At 33.8% G+C, this 18,094-nt stretch overlaps 1 protein-coding gene across 1 annotated transcript; it reads right to left on the bottom strand.

Annotated features, from left to right (window-relative positions):
• Positions 1 to 15,012: 15,012 nt before the first annotated feature.
• On the bottom strand, positions 15,013 to 17,100 carry LOC112008709 (endochitinase). The gene is made up of 3 exons (XM_065776582.1): positions 16,427 to 17,100; positions 15,872 to 16,022; positions 15,013 to 15,654 (listed from the first exon to the last, which is right to left on the bottom strand). The coding sequence occupies exons 1-3, from the start codon at positions 16,893 to 16,895 to the stop codon at positions 15,261 to 15,263; spliced, it is 1,014 nt and encodes a 337-aa protein (XP_065632654.1). The 5' UTR covers positions 16,896 to 17,100; the 3' UTR covers positions 15,013 to 15,260.
• Between the last annotated feature and the right edge of the window lie 994 nt (positions 17,101 to 18,094).

The following is an 18,094-nucleotide window of genomic DNA, read 5'->3' as shown; positions in this document are numbered from 1 at the left end:
CTTTCCAACACACACACACACACACACACACACACACACAACCTGCCATCACACACACACACACACACACACACACACACACACAACCTGCCAATTCCCAATTCCTTTCCAACACACACACACACACACAACTTGCCAAATTTTTTTTCTTTTCAATTTCTCCAACACACACACACACAACTTGCCAATGACAATTTCTTTCCAACACACACACACACACACACACACACATACACACACACACACAACCTGCCAATTTCCAATTCCTTTCCAACACACACACACACACACACACACACACACACACACACATACACACACACAAAACCTGCCAATGACAATTTCTTCCCAACACACACACACACACACACACACACACACACACACACAACCTGCCAATGGCAATTTCTTTCCAACACACACACAACTTGGCAATCTCAATATATTAACAAAACTTATATTTTAAGAAACAGAGAGTAGGGAGTAGGAGAAAGAGAATGGTCTTCGTTCTTATACCATTGAAGTATTTGAGTTGATCGAATGTCTAAAACTACTTGATCAAAAAAATGCAAATGCACATTTTTTTTATTCTTTTTCTTATGCTGCAGTTGAAATTAAATGATTGCAGAAATTGATTATTCAATGTCAAAAGGGAAAGGGCTTTGCTAAACAGGTTCAATATTCATCATAATTTGACCATCATTATCTATTTTCACTCATAACCAATCTTGCTTCAAGCTCTCCTTTTTGGGTGCACTACTTGGGGCTTGGCATTTATTTACAATGACAAGTTTCAAGGTTTATTTCCAAGAACTACTAAAGTGAAGTGCCTTTTAATAAGTATAAGGAACATTGCATAGTGGGCTTAATTACACAGTACAACTAACATTGTCCAAACCTCTATTTTGTGTCATTTTTCTTTATTTGGCCGTTTGGCTTTAAAAGTTTTCCCTAATGAAAGAAGTACTAGAAATCTCCATTATGGATGGTGCATTCATGGTCTGCAGTAAAGGACAGTGGCCTCCGTGTGAGAGGTTCATAATAGGGTGCTTTCTTAAAGGAGAGCAGTTCTAGTGCCACAAACTTCTTGTAAAAATGTTTGTCACAACTTTAATGTGACAAACTATGAATAATTTCTACAACATCTGAATGCAAAAAATGATAAGAGTTCTGTATGAACCAAATAAAAACTTAAAAGAAATCAGCAATGAACTAGATAAATATAATGCCGGAATGTAGAACATATCAGAATTGGCTCTGAGCATTATTAGTTACCCAAATTCCAGTCATCTTAATCACGAAATTCCATGGAAAAAAAACATCAAAGCAAAGGCTTTGAACTCTGAAGACTGAAATAGATTTCACGTCCCAAATCAAAACCATAAACAAAGAAGTCACGACCAATTCCAACTTCACCTAAAACTAGTTTTATCATTTGTTCTTTGATAGGTGTCATAGATGATGATGACAATATAATGATTATCTAATAAAATTGGGATTTTGGTAATTGAAGTTGAACCTGAGCAAAGTTTCTGAAGATGCTAATCCGACAGAAAGCGAAAACCCCTCGTGATGAAGCTGAATCCCACCTCTGCAAACATCAACAGCCATTCTTAGATCAAAACCCAAACACAAACACAAGCTGAATCCCCCTTTTTATTGCAAAAACACAAACACAAACACAAACACAAACACAAACACAAAACCCACCTAGTAAATTGCTTTGATTTTGATTCTGATTTGATTTGAGAGACAGATGGAGCTTTGTGAAGAGATTTTGCAAACAAAATCTTAATCCAAACCCACAAACCCTTGAGATGAATGAATCGGTAAAGGGACGAGTGAATCGGTAAAAAGGGATGAGTGAATCGGTGAATCCAAACCGATTTATGAGAGGAGTGAATCGGTAAGGGGATCGGAGCACGGATGCCTCGTCGGAATCACTATCGGAGAGAGAGGGTCATCGGAGAGAGAGAAGCATCCATAACTGATCGGAGAGAGAGGGGCAGAGTATTGGGTCTGAAGAGAGCACACAGCAGAGGAGAAAGAGAGAACGGAGAAAGAGAGACCGAAGAAAGAGAAAAGATGAGAAATAATGAAGGAGGTGAGAGATATTCCCCAGGAAAAAACCATTAAAATATTATTTTTTTTATAAGATTTAGCTACAGTACCATCTTACATTTGAGATGGTACTGTAGCTAAATCTCATTTTTTTTTTGGCATATGGGATATAGCTTTCCCGTTGCTGGGTTTTGGGGCTTAAGTGCCAAATGCTCCTAGCATTTGGCATATACAAGCCCCAATGTGGATGCTCTTAAGAATACTGTTCTTAAATCTCAAACAAAAAAGATAAAGCAATTCTACAATATTTTTCACCATAGAATCATAAATACATTAATTACTTGTTTACCGACAGAATATGCTATGAGAGTTTTGATAGCAAGTCAGTACTCTCTTCATCTTGATATTAGAGTAGACATACATATATAAAATTATTAGTGGAAATTGGCATATCATTAAAAGTTTGTAAGTTAAAACATGCAAGAAAAACTATGCATGAAAGGTGTCTTCATGGGCATCAGTGTAGCTTTACTCCCACCCTCATAAATTACAATGTCATTAGCCCCCACCAGCATCTACCCCCTTAGTTCCAATATGACAAAACAAAACAGTGTTTACATTTATATATGACATACCCTTTTCTTTGACCACTTTCTCAACAAGAGAGGGAACAACTTTAGGGAGCAAATTACTCATAAGCTGAATTTCTCCAAGCCCAATTCCCAATCCTAGTAAATATTTGTGAAGATGACAAAATGCAAGAATGTCACATACTTCAAGACTAGTATGACAATAGTAGATCCATGTCTCAAAGGGCCAGGTGGTAGTCCACCTAACACAAGGCTCACACTCTTACAGTAATATAGGATTCTGTGGGCTTTGTGCTCGTTAAAAAATTGTTTTATGTTAGATTCTTTTTCTTTATGTCAAAATTTTGACCGGCTTTATAGGGTGGGGAGACAGTGAATTAAACTTTTTGAGTCTTTTATCACTTCAGACGGATTTTTGGTTCCTCTCACCAATTTATGATAATTTTTTATTAGCTGAATTCCAAAATAACTCATCCTTAAATAGCACATTGCACTGCCGGTTAACATTTGTCATACAATAATTGAATTAAAGGGAGCTCCCAACATGGAAAAAAAAAAGTGGTACTATAGAGCAGAATGAGGTAAAAAAATATTCATTTAATAATAACCTGGAATGACTTCGCAATAGTGTTAATGCAGAAATAGTGCTCAAATCCAGCAAAGAAATTATCTAACCTCAAAATAAAGAGAGCTTCTAATTCATTTCAATAAAGGTGAATCACTAGATAGTTTTAAAAGCTTTTAAGATAGATAGAATACAATATATGAGTCAACATAAACCAAATACTATTGTCACTCTTCATCATAAATTCCAATTTATTTTATATGAAAAAATTCAATCGAGTATGCTATGAATATACATAATGATTCCAAACCAACTAGAGAACCCAAGACAAATGACAAAATCATAAACTTAATCCCATCAGCAAAAGCTAGCCTCTTGTCTCCCGTGCCTTCTTAAGTTCCCTTACAGTTTCCAAAAGGGATTTCTCGCAATCCGTCATCCCTGCTCTAGTTTCTTCATGTGGTTGTTTAACCAATGCGGTAGAGACTGATATTGTTGGTTGCCTGCAATAGGGAGTTTGAACAAACGTAACATTTGTAAGATATTGAAGAAATTGTTTGCTTTATTTAAAAATGTGCGAACATATATATATATATATATATATAGATATGAGATAAAGATTTGCTTAAGAGAAAAACACATGAACATATGTCAAATTACTAATTAAGTTCTCCATTGATGGGGCAAAATTCAAATTGGTCATTCAACTATTAATTATGTTAATTTAATCTCCAACTTTAAAAAATAAGTCGATTTTGTCTTTAGACATGTATGACTAATAGTAATGTAATTCTTAGATGCACATCAAAACTCCACATATCGCATGCTTAGCAAGATTAAAGGGCGAAATTTGATAATGGATCTCACTAGATGTGCCTCATGATAAAGAATTCGCATTTAATTTTGGCAATCCACAAGTTGGCTTCTTCATAATATTTGACCTCTTAATATCTAAAGCTCGTTGGTCATGTTCATGTAGAGAGCTAAAATTATATGTGTACACACATTTATACAAAACCTACAAATAATATCTTTTTGGTCCAAGGTAGTTGGAATATTTGGTTGGAAGATCATCAAAATTTTAACACTATAATGAGGCAATTTGGAGAAGGATGATATGTTGAAGAGTTTATGGATGACAAGTATTTTGCAGAAGCTAGCACATTTAAGAAGAAAACCACCCCGTTACATGCATTTTACAAGTTGCTAGAAATCATTGGCATAATGTCAGGCTAGTTACAGGCTTTGTAAGATCAAATGTGTATATACTGTTGTTAATGCTAGCCTTACCACTATCAGTTTCATCACTAGAAAATAATAAATAAATAAAACAAAAAATATTTGGCATGGCATGAAAAGGGATACAGAGTGAAAGTAGGAAACTTACATCAACATGCCCTCCAAGATTTGAAAATTGTTATTCATGGGAGATTTTAGGACAGACACAACGGATCTACTCAACTCACAAAAACCTTCCTCGTCTTGGTTCTTAAATATAGGAGTAACCTCAAATATGAAGCAATTGAGGTAATGAATTTCCTGTTCAAGTAGTTTCCACTTCCAAGTCCTTTTAGAGATGTCAGACGGCACGAGAAGAAAAAATTTCTGATCATATAAGTGGAGAAAAGGAACTCGATCAAGTTCACCATAACTAAGATATTCAAGCTTCACAAAAAGTTCTTCGCGAATGTTCATACTGCCTTCGAACCATACATCCTTATCTAGATCGTAAGCCCTCACAACCAAATAATCGTCTTTGAAGAAAACCCAGTAGAGTATTACCAACCGCTTCTACAACTCTATTAGAGAGCCTATAAGTCCTACCACCTAGCTTGCGCACAGGAGGCTCAAGTGTTGCCCAACAACGAGTAGTGACATTGTATGTGTAGAATGTAGCTTCAGGACAAGAATCATGATAGCCATGAGGCCCATGACGGATTTGTGAAGTAACAAGAATCTGTTTTTTGGAATCAATAACTGCAGTAATTGTCGAATACAGGTGAATTTCAGATGGAGGATTCAGGATTGGGTAAAGCTTCCCACGTGTTTAAGATAGGATCAAAAACTTCATCCAGTGATATTGATGTCGTTTGTTATCCATACCCCAACTAACACGTGTGAGTGTGAAACATGTCTCTATAAATAGTCATTGAACCCAACTTCCAACCATCGCTAGGGCTTGTAACGTCAAGGGTACACATAAGGGTACGCATATCGTTAACAGAGTTAGGATCGTAATCACCAACAGTTCCAACACAATAAAGAGGGAGCCTATAGCTTCAAAAAACACTGCTTTTGTTGAGCTCTCCTGCAAAAAACGGAATGAGCTTTTTTGTGCTGAGTTTTTCCGAGAAGGATAGGCCTCTGCTTCTTCTGGGTCTGGAACCTCAATGTTAATGGCATACCACTCTATGATTGGTCTGTGCAGAGTGTCCTTGGAGTCAAACCCACACAAAACAATCTGAAACCATTGTTTGGCCTCCGTAGGCCTGACATCCCCAAAGCTTCCTCCTCCATAGAAAGCTTTTGATTCAGAGAATACAAAAGAGTGAGCACAAAGTTTAGAGACAAGGTGGCGGACACTCAGATATATAAGAAGGGAAGGTCGGTTAGGGACTCCAATCCTTTTTCTAAGCCAGGTCGGTTATAATTTTTTTTTTTTTTTTGGGGGGGGGGGGGGGTTGTATAGAATTGGGTTGAATTTATATTATTTTCAACCCAACAGCAAAAAGTATCGGATTGGGTCTTTAATTTGTTATGTGCTAGTTTGTGCTCAACTTAGCATAGTTATAAGAAGCTTTCCCGCGGCTAAACTTGTGCTATAATTCGCTATGGATACACTTACGATTTTATTTCCAACTTTTTTTTGGTTTGTGGGTGTTACATTCTTCTTACCAACTCTACCCGACTTTTCTGTGTTCTCATTCCTTCTCTCTCAATTCAAACAGACCAAAAAGGATTTTGTCCTGAAATTATACCCATAGAAAGATATCTTAAATCAAGACCGAGCAATTATTGACATTAACATTTTCTGCATAAACCTTTTAACTCAAAGGTTCATGGAATACTTCATCCAATTATAACATGGGGAAAGTTTATTCGTCATAGAGACTTGTTTTCAGCTATGCCTTTAAGTTTCAAACATAAATATGGAGTTCAAAACGAAAGGGCTTATAATATTCAAAATGGGGTTTAAGGGTAACCATACTTGAAACCAAGAGTATAGGTGTAGTTCATTTTTTATCCTTAAAAGCAAGGTTTTGAAATCCGGACCGTTCATTGAACCGTAAAAGGAAGAGGTTCAAGGTTTTTAAAGTCGAACCGAGGTTGAATCAGAGTTGAATCGTGATAACGTCATAATTAATTTAAATATAAATAAATATATTAAATTTGTAAATATTAGCAAAATTTACTAAAAATATCTTAAAAATTGAAACAAAATACATAAAGTAGTACATTATCAGGTTAATAAAAAATAGTACAACATAAATAAGCATAAAAAGAAATTTTTATAATAATCCTTCAAGGGAAATCATTTCAATTAACTAAAAACGACTTTTAAAATAAATTCATAAATTGCATAGCTAGGTATTATTATTAAATAAAAAGTTAATATATTAATATTTAATATGTTGAGAAAGATGACATAGAAGTTTGGAAACTATAAATCATGTAAATTTAATATAAATTTAATAATATTGCATATTAGCTCCCAATAAGAGCACTTAGTCCATTGGTCATGGCTTTAGTCTTGCTTACAAGGTGTGAGAGCTTCGGTTTAGTAACCACACAAATAAACATAGTCTACACTTAATAGGAGTACCGTCTGGGTACAGTATCCAATTTCATTAGACCCATAACAATAGTGACACATGTCTATTTTTGTTCATATTTCATCATCCTAACGAATCCAATTCACTAGATGCATTGAATCTAAGTCAAATTGACTTAAATAGAACTAACACGACAAACACTTTCATAATATTGTGTCATAAAAAACCTCCCCTATCAAATAATAATGATGTCCCAACTATGTGAAATCTAAAATGAAAAATCCAGAAAACTATTGATTAGTCATAACAAAATTTTTGGGTATACAGTTGAGATTTAAGTAACAACTATTGAATCTAAAAAAGGTGGATCTGTAGATCTTCAAAATTTTCCTCCATTTATAGAGTACTCCCCTTCCTTTTTATGGCTTTCAATCTTCCAAATCTTTGTGTCATTGCCTAAGATAAATCAACACAAATAACATCTCTCTATCAAAGAAGCCACATGCGCGCGCGCACGCGCGCACACACATATATATGTATATATATATATATATATATAGGGCTGTTTGGATACAGCTGAAAACTGAAAACTGAAAACACTGTAGCAAAATAATTTTTAAATGTGTGAATAGTACCGTGGGACCCATTTTTAATGAAAAAGTTGTTGAAAAGTGAAAATTGTGGGTCTGTAAACAGTAAATTTGGGTTGAAAAGTCAAATTTTGCGGCTACTGTTCTTTGAACAGTAGCCGCTACAGTACATAAACAGAAAAAAAACTGAAACCCGTGAAAAAAAAAAAAAAAAAAAAAAGCTGAAACGCAAACGCGTTCAGCTTTTCCACCCAAGCCAAATGGTCTCATATATGACTCATAATGAGTCTCAAAGGGGTTCTTTCAAATCTTCTTTTTTTAAGCATAAGGAAACCATTGGATCGTAAGGCTGTTAACCTCTTTCATACTTGTCCCTCTGCTCCGCAATATGTTCAAAATAGTGAACTATTTTTAACCTTCATCAAATTTCTCAATTTAAATAAGATCAAAAATTTCTTATGGTCCAACCCTCGCATTTTAATTTAATTTAAACCTTTGACAAAAAATAAAAATAAAAAATAATTTAAACCAATTGTTTTTTTTTCATAGAAATTTACTGAAGTCCAGATTTTGTGAACTTTTTTATTTTTTTTGGTCCAATTTTGGTTTTTCGTAATTGAAAAAGAGAAATCAAACAAAAAATAGGCAGGGCATGGTCAGTGTTTGCAGGGTGCGGTTGAACCAAAAAGATGACATGCAAACAAATAACGCGGCTAACCCAGGCGTGCAATGTTTGCTGTTGCGTGAACTGGTTTTTTTTTTTTTTTTTTTTTTTTTTTTTTTTTTTTGTTTTTTGAGAGAAACCTTACAAATTCATTATATATCTTTATATTAAATGTGAATTTTGAAAATCTAACTATTAAATTACATGTTCTTATTACATTCTTAATGCTTACAAAATTTCAAGAAGATCAAAAATCAATTTCTTTGTCATCAAATAAATGTTATAATTTTAAGTTTTTGTGTTCTAAAGTTGTATATAAAAAATAAGTTAATCGATCAAGTAGTAAATAACATTTAATTTGAACAAAATTTGATATGTATGTTAAGAACATAAGGAATATGAAATTCAACGGTTAGAATTTTAAAATTCACACCCTAAAAAAGAAATAAATGAGAAGTTTGAAGAATTTCTCTCTAAACTAGTTTGGAGAGAAACTTTGTTCACTCTCAAGGCACGGCTCAAAGAAAAATCAAAAGAGAGAGTCTAGGGAAGGAAAATTTTGTGCAGAAAATTCAAACAACTTTTACTCTTAAGGGGGGAGCAGCAGCTAAGATCAAAAGAACTAAAAATTTTACATGACAGAAACCATTTTGGTATAGAATGAGCTGCCATTTTGGCTAATCTAGGGACCCAAGAGACAGAAACATTAAAAAGGGCAGCTAGCTGTTTCTGCATCTCAATAACTTTATAAAATAAATTTGAGTCCAGTTAACCACCTAGACATGCTTCACAAATCACAAAATAGTTCATTTTCTTTTGACAAATCACATGATTTGGCTTTAAGGGTCCATTTGGTTCCCGTAAAATATTTTCTGGAAAATACCTATTTTCCGGAAATGCTATTTTCCAAAAAAGGAAAATATTTTTAAGTGTTTGGTTGTATTATGAAAATTGTTATGGAAAATAATTTCATGTGTTTGGTTTCGTTAGGAAAATGCTATTTTCCGACAACAACAACAACAAAAAATTGATTCCGGCCACCACAACAACACAACAACAGCAACAACAACAACACAACAACAACAACAACAACAACAACAACAACAAAATTTGATTCCGGCAACACAACAACAACAAAAAATTGATTCCGGCGAGTTTAAAAAACAAAACTGAGATGGGTCTGGGTCTGGGTCTCTGCGATGGGTCGACGACGACATCTGGGTCGAAAGTCTGGGTCGTCGAAGGTCTGGGTCGAAGGTCTGGGTCGTTGGTCGAAGGTCGAAGGCGATGGATCGAACGTCTGGGTTGAACGCCTAGGTCTGGGTCGAATGGTTTGGGCTTTGGGTTCGTGGGTCGCCGGCTCTGGTTCGAACATCGGTGGGTCGTGGCGATCGTGAAGATGGGTTCGCCGGCAAGCTGGGCTCTCCGTTTCTTCCTTCCTCTCTCTCTCTCTCTCTCTCTCTCTCTCTCTCTCTCTCTTCGTGCTCTGTTTCTCTTTTTCGGAAAATTGTATTTGAAGTGAAAATGGAAGTTGAAATGATTTTCACCCTTGACCATTGGTCAATGGAAATTAATTTCCGGAAAATGGCATTTCCGTGCGCAACCAAACACCCGAAAATACTGAAAAGCATTTCTGGAAATGCTTTTCACCCGATTCAAACGCAGCCTAAACCACCATGCCATAAAATTTACCACTTGCTTGAGTTGATGAAATAAATTCAAATAATATTGTGTCCATTAAATAGTTAATTAAAACATCAAGTACGCCATATTTACTTATTAGAGACCAGTAAATGTACTGAGCATGCATGGGTGCATAAAATTTCCAACGATGTAATTTGACTCCCAAATTCATCCTTGAACATAGACCATTTTCTCTCTATGGATGAATTATTTCTTCCTTTAATTTCTTTAATTTTCTTTTTTCCTTTTAAAAAATATTAAAATGAGTGACAATTAAGACATGGTATATAGTGTTCTAGTCTACTCAAAATCAGAAAAGGTCTCTTTTCAAACTAGTTTGGAGTAATTCCTCTCTAAACTAGATTTTAAAAATTCATATTCAATAAAAAGATATAAGAAGAATTCGAATGATTTCTCTTTAAACTAATTTGGAAAGAAGAATAATACTAAGGACATATAAAATCCCACAATTTTGCCACAAATTGCCTCGTGGCTAGCTGTGAGTGGTGTGTGGACTCACCATTTGATTTCCACAATTTACAAATTGCTACATGAAAATTTATGTGCTCCTAACATTACTCGAGAGAGAAAACCTTATTTCTCAAAAGCTTACAATGTATGCATGATTTTTCCAATTACAAATTAGTTGTAAGACCCTTATACAAGAGCTCGATTGTATGCTTTTACCATTTGTCATTTTTTAAAAGAGATAAATAAAGATAAACTCTTTAAGTCTTAAGATGTATTTCATGAATGGAACAAATTTTTCGACTTTGATCTAGCCATTTGGAACTTTCTTTAGCCACACATAATGGAAAGTTCATTAAAATAACAATACCACGGCAATGTTTAAGGAATAACATTGAACCATACATCTATTCAGCGTGATCCAAAAATAAAAGCATGTTTTATTTAAAATTTTGAGCTCTCTTTTCCCAAGCTTCTTTATCCAGAAGGTATTCAAAACTATTTCATGTTCCCATAGTTGAACGCTGAATTCTATGAATACAAGGTTGAAAGCATAGGCGGAGCTAGGGGGGTGCCAAGGGGGCCATGGCTCCCCCTAGCTTTTCTAATTTTCCTTTAATTTCTTTTGCATTTGGTAATAAATTTAAAAATTACACAAAAATATATTCACTGGCCTTCTAAGAAAATTTCCTAACCTCGCCATTGGATGAAACTTAAAAGTATTGACACACAAAATAGTTTTGAGTCATTCTAGATGAAGAGATCTCAAAAGCAGATCTTAAAAAACATAGATGACACAAAGTTATATTTTCATATTACACGAGAACACAAAACAGATTTCCTAAACAGTCAGGAGATTGTCATTTAATAAACTCTCATCATGTGTGGCTAAACAAAGTTCTATATGGCAAGATCAAAAATTAAGAAATTTGTCCATGTGTGTGAAAAGTAGAACTTTAATAGGTGACAATTTATTTATTGCTGCAAAAATAAGCGTTCATGGTCCATAGCATACAATAGAGGTCTGATGAAGGGCCTTTTTTACATTTTGTCGAGTCCAAATTATGCTATTGCCTTTGGGCCTTGATAGATCTTGCGCTTTCAAGGTCGAGAGAATTATGGGTGGAGTTGGGTTTGGTTCCACCACGTGAAATGTTATATTTTGTAACGGGCTTCCTCTAGAGCTGCTATTTTGTATAACATGCTGCTATTTTAGTAACAGGACTTTCAAAGAACTAAGAGCTACAACAGCTTAGCTATATTTTTACTCAATTTGGAATGTGAATAGTTACTTTTGCTTACCTGTTTTTTAAATGCGCTTTCCAACTGACATTTTATCATTTCTCTATATCAAATTATTATTTCTCCATCATTCTTTATTCTTTTTTAATATATATATTTTTAAAAACTTCCTTTATTCATTCTCAATTATTATATTTTTCAAATTTCCAGCAACTATATTTTTTTTAAATATCTCGATTATCATATTTTCCAACAATCTTTTTTTTATTATAATAATTTTAGCAGTCATGCTTTTCAAACCGTCATAGGACCATTTAATCAGATCTCGTGGGGTACTTGCAACAACGATATAGCAGGTCATATGAGCATCTAAATTTAACTTTCATGCTTGCAGTATTTATATTTATTAGTCTTTAATGCAATTTTGAATCTATCAAATCTATGTTAGTCTTGTACAAGTCCTTTAAAAATTCTATGTAATTTGATATTCATCAAAGCTATGTTAGTTTTGAAATTTATCAGTGTATACAAATTGAAATGGATTTATTCATTCATTTTTAGGGGGTGTATTTTCGGATTATTATTATTTTCTTTCTTTTGTGATTTTGGATTATTATTAGCATTGAACTATTAATGAACTTATCTTTACCACTTCATTCTTAAAAAAATATATATATATATATATATATAATCTTTACCACTTTCATTACCACACGTTTATTTATTTATTTTATTTTTTTTAATTTTTTTTTTAATTTTTATCTAATAACCGAGAACCACACATTTGCTGTCAAACACGGAGACACAGAAAGATAAAGTACTTTGATATCTCTTCAAGACTTCAACAGCCTTCCCGAGTTCTGTAGAACTTGTTTCCAACACTTGGCCTCCACTGTGCAAAGCCACATCGTCCACTCGACTGTCCTCCATGCCACTTATAGAATCTATAATTTAATTTTTATAATTATTTAATTTTGGTATTTTTAGGTTTAAAAAACGTTATTTGAGGTTTAGGTTTAAGTGATTTATTTCCTTTTTTTAAGGTGCATTTAATGTTTTTTAGGTCAAATTTGGTCTCTGTTATGGTTAGGTATTAACTAGGAGTTATTTTAAAATATATATATATTCATATCTGTCAAGTATTTCAGAGCTCTTAAATAGGCTTCTAAGTCTGTAAATGTTTTTTTTTAATAATTATTTATATTAATAAAGTCTATTGTTTCTCTAGTGGATTCTAAAACCCTTTCTCCTTGTGGATTTATGGAGCCCTCCTGGATTCGAGGTTATTTTCAGAAGCAAACATGTTTTGTTTATTGTTTTCTAGAGGTAGATGTGTTCTGCTTCTAGACACTTTTGCATTCCCACATCAGATAGTATTAGAGCCTTGACTTATCCTGGTCTGGTAGCTGACGTATGAGACGGTAGCAATTCCAATGATAGAAAAATTAGAAAATATTACGTGACGTACATCTAGCACTCACAAATATTTTTATTAGGATGCCGTTATTGGAGCATGGAAACAATAGGCATAACTATCGTGGAGATATAACTCACAAGCAACCTATTGGTAAGCAAATTTCATATATGCCTTATAAAAAAATTACAAGTTTTAATGGTTATTTTTATAAAGAAGATTTTCTTGATTGCTTACTTGATCTAGAGGATTTATGTAGAAGTCAAAGAATAGAATATATAGATTTCTGAAGAAATTAAGGAATGCCTTGTTATGGAAGAAGATCCTAAAATCAAGATTATTGTGGAGGAGAATAATGAAGATCCTATTGTAGAGAAAGGTCTTGAAGTCGTGATGGTAGAGACCATTGAGGATGAAATTGAAGAGGAAAGTTTCAAGGATCTCAACGAAATCAAATCATATAATTGTCAATCTCAAGATCCTTTTATTTTTGTGGTAAGAGATATATCGAAGTTTATTGATTTTATTGGGGTTAATAGATTTGATTCAATTGTCAGTTCTTACTTAGTAAATCTCTACAATTACGTGAGTTATTGTTAGGTACTAACTAAGAGTTATTGTTTGGTTCATGTTATTGTTAGGTATTAACTAAGAGTTATTTTAGAATATATTTTCTTGTATGTCAAGTTTTACAGAGCCCTTATATTGGCCCCTAAGTCTGTAAATGCTTTTTTTTATAGCAATTATTGATATTAATAAAAAATCAGACTTTTGTCTATTGTTTCTCTGGTGGATTCTAAAACCCTTTCTTCTTATGGATTCAAGGACCCTTATAGATTCAAGAAACCCTCGTGGATTTGAGTTTATTTTCAGATTCTGATTCTTGTTTTCTAGAGGTAGACGCGTTCTGCTTCTTGACGCTTATGTATCCTACATCAGCCATAGCCAAGAATATGCATGCAACCCAAATGATCAGATCACATATTCGTTTTTGTCTTCTTCTTTTGTATTTTTTCCCCCTTGATTTGATTAGGTTTATGAGAACAAGATTTTGTTTTCTAATTTATGTTGACCTTGTCTTAGAGTTTAGAGACATTTGAGAGAAGAGTTTAAACTCTGTCTGGATGTTACGTTACCAATAATATAACACCACATTAACACCCAATTAAAATCTCATTAAAACCAAAAAAACATACCAACAAATTAATGTACTTTTGTGTTGATGTTAGCAATTGTGATGTTATCGGAAGCACAAAGAAGCTGAAGAAGTCATTAGTGACTTGACCCACCGACGGTCCACTGTTGTCAATGATTTGGTGATCTCTCTTCCTCCCTCTAAATTTTATTTTACAAAATCTAGAAAACAAAAATGAACCCCACAATTGGTGGATTTTGGCAACATCTCCAAAAGTTTAATTTGGGCAGCATTTTTGGCAACTGGGGCTGTTTCTTAGCTGACTTAGAGGTTTGGATGGTTTTGACTTCTAAGGAAGATACAATTTTGGTATATAATTTTTAGGGGCAAGATTATGCATGATAAGTTTTATTCTTTAGTTTGCAATTAGCTAACGTGGCACAATGTGATTGATTTGCATAAAACTAGGGCATTACACCCCATCCAGATAGAATTGGCACTCTTGAGAGAAAGGAGGTGGGTTGAGATGTGTAGCTATTGAAATAAACTTGAATATTTTAATTGGGTTGAGTTAATTTTTGTATTCAATTAAAGTTTATTTATTTATTTATAATAAACAATAGCACTTTAGACCAAAAGAGTGATTGTTCTTGTTTATAGAGTGACTAAGACGGTTGGATCGATATTTTTTTTGTTTTTTGTTTTACTCTCTAAAATAGAGAGGATTTTGCATTTATCTCGTTTATTGAAGATACTCTAATTCACTTTAATTACTTTTAATATTTGTGTAAATTTATTTATTTTTTTCATTTTTCGGAGAGGATAGCTACACAAACATTTATCATTGCTTCACTAAATAATAAAGAAAAACATTACTTTTAATAGTAACAACAACATCCATATTTCTCTTCCATCAAACCCTTGATTAACCCCTCCAATTAATCAAAGGATCTTTATTCTTCATTTTAACCACAGGACCATAAGGTAATACAAAGTAATTTACATAGCTAGGACCAGAACATGGTGTCCACAGACCAAATCTAGTAATCTAGATTCAGAATTTTGGACCATTGAATTACATAGTGTCCACCAACAGCCCATTTTCAAAAGGGCTTTGGCTGTAGCAATCAAGGTTGTCACCATAGCCAACTCCAAAAAAGTCACAATATCTCTTATAGAATCCAATGCGACTCTCCACCTGAGCATTCATACCTCGACCACACTCAAGGCCACCATTGATGATGTTTGTGGTGGTACCATAGCCGGGAAGTCGACCAGCTGCAATGTCAGCAATAGACGAGTTCCAATTTCCGGTGATTACATCGTGGCATGATGGCTTTGGTGATTGTGGAGTCATCCAGAACCAAAGGGCTGCCTTAAATGAAATAACTGGATCAGTGGCCACAAGGTCTGGGTTGTTCAATAGATCCAACTCTAAGGCTTCTCCACACTGCCCATAGTTATAGTTCCTAAATTATCATAATTAGTGATTTAGTGTACATGACAATGGTGTTAGTACAAAGAGTAATGTTACATGGACAATATTTTCGAGTGAGTAAATTATTATTGATTCTTATATAGATTTATCATTGACACTATCATGTGAAATATGCAATAAAAATTGTTGTGACTCTAAAGTATAAAATTTAGATCATTAAACTTTAGATTATAAGGTCATATACTAACCATGAAAGTTGGATAGGACCACGGCCATAATATTCTTGACCAGAAGCACAAGGATAATTGGAGTTCGGTGCATAGTATAATCCACCATTTATTTCCCTAACAAAGCAATAACCCCAAGAGTATGGGCCACCAGGTGCAGTTGCCCATCCCCCTACATGTACAACATAAATTATTAATTCATTAAAGAAACAAATTGTATAACTCATGCATGTAGCAAAGTCATTGTTGGGTGTTTTTTATCAAGTCACAATCACATCATCACAAATCCAAATCAATAAGTCTTGCAAGGAGATCGAATCAGAGGATCACTCTATTGTAATCATCAGAGAATTGTACCACACAATCATCAATACAAATTCACATTTGTACAACTATTTTACTTGTTTGATTTATTTCGAACTAGAAATTTAGTCGTCTACAATCATTATAGACTATGGCATGTGACAAAATCATGTTTTCCTTTAGCAATCAATATTCAATAGTATGGTATTCATGTCATCTATGATCCGTAACAATTTGTTTAATTATACTAGTAAGTATGGTAAAGTGAACTACCGGTAGTTTCGTGTGAAGTTTGGCCTAAGAAAGCAGCTATCTCTCTTTTACGAATGTCAGTGTCCCCAGTTGTGCCAAAGCCAGGAAAGGAATTTGCAGCTTCTATGAAAGCATCATAAGTGTAGAAATTCTTAGCAGGGCAGGCAGCATCATTACGATACGGTAATAGCTGATCAAAATCATCGCTTGAAATTATACTACCAATTTCTCCTCCTTCTTCACCACCGCCGCCACCGCCACCGCCACCGCCACTGCCACCGCCACCATCATCACCACCACCGCTACATTGGCTTTGACAACCATTGTCACAATAATCAGCTGTGGTGCCACACCAGCCATACTGGCTGCAGCACAACCCATCTGGGCAAAGAGCACCCCCTGCTTGCGTGCCACATTGCTCAGCTAAGCCTCCTTGAAATGAAGACAACAACAAAGAGAAAATTACCAAAGCACAAAACCTCATTTTCATAGTTGTTTGTGTTTCTAGTTGATGTTTGAGGATGGTCAGTGGAATGGTATATATAGCCCAGTAGAGAGCGATCAAGTTTTGTCTGTTTATCTTTAATGGTTTTGGACTTGTTAAATAATATAGCTTTAAAAAAGAAAAACATGTGATTATCAAAACAAAAAACAAAAAAAACGAAGAACATGTGGGCGGCTTTTTCTTGGTGACCTCATCTTGTTGTAATGAATTCTATTAATAATTTGTAGACATCATTCATTATATATATTCATATGTGACTTCACAGCGTGCCAAACAGATAGCTATAAATCTAGGAAGCAAGGAAGCAAGGTACATAGATAATGCATAACGAGTAACTTTGATTTATTATTATTATTATTATTTTTTTTTTTGAGAAAATTCCATTATTTAGTATCTTAGATACAGTCAATAGGTTCATTAATTAAATTAAACATTGGGTTATATTGGTCAATAAAACATAAATAAAGTTAACATTTCTAATGATAATTAAATTCGAAGTTATATATTAAAAAATTGAGGAACTTAATATACTACATCTAAATTATTGTACTTGAGTTTGAAATTAATACACATATTTCTATGATGGTGTTTCCCTATCTCTTAACATGTGACCAATATAACATAGCTAGACAACAAATAGAGGCCTTAATTTGTTTGCTCTAAGTTATAATCAATAGGTTATAATGAAAAGGCAGTGTTTGTTTTTACACAGTATATATATAACTTGAAAATGCGATTTTAATCATGTTTTTAAGTTAAAAACAAGTTTTTCCCATAATCAAATTTCATTTTTAACAATACTGCATATATATGATATATACAATTCAAAAATTTTTTTTTTTCTTTTCTTTCTCGTGCATGCATCTTAATTTGGTGTCAAAATAGCATTATAGATGTAACATCATATATTGAAAATTCATGAGAAAAATAATGGTGAGTTTGTTTTTATTCAACAGAAAAAGCAATGGTTTCTGTCATCCAAATCTAGTAGGCTGAAAAATGATTCCAACCCGCGTGGGATTTACTTTCAACACATACCACTGACAAGTTGAAATTTTTATTAGACATGTAATTTAAGCCTAGCATTGCTCAAGAATAAAAAAAGGCAAAACAGGTTTGGAAACTAGTTATCTTTCATTGCACATATGTTCTGCAAACTAACATGATAGATGCTATATCAAAAC

The sequence above is a fragment of the Quercus suber genome, unplaced genomic scaffold (assembly GCF_002906115.3).
Source record: "Quercus suber isolate HL8 unplaced genomic scaffold, Cork oak 2.0 scaffold_137, whole genome shotgun sequence".
NCBI classification, from domain to species: domain Eukaryota; kingdom Viridiplantae; phylum Streptophyta; class Magnoliopsida; order Fagales; family Fagaceae; genus Quercus; species Quercus suber.
The sequence above is the reverse complement of the archived record's forward strand: the minus strand, read 5'-3'. Positions and strand labels throughout refer to the sequence as shown.

What these genes read in the sequence shown, in the direction of transcription:
- LOC112008709 (XM_065776582.1), bottom strand. Translation starts at nt 16,895, where the DNA reads ATGAAAATGAGGTTTTGTGCTTTGGTAATTTTCTCTTTGTTGTTGTCT. An exon ending in AACTTCACACGAAACTACCG is followed by an intron (nt 16,023 to 16,426) that starts GTAGTTCACTTT and finishes TTGTACATGTAG; the next exon opens with GGGGATGGGCAACTGCACCT. An exon ending in GGTCCTATCCAACTTTCATG is followed by an intron (nt 15,655 to 15,871) that starts GTTAGTATATGA and finishes ATGATAATTTAG; the next exon opens with GAACTATAACTATGGGCAGT.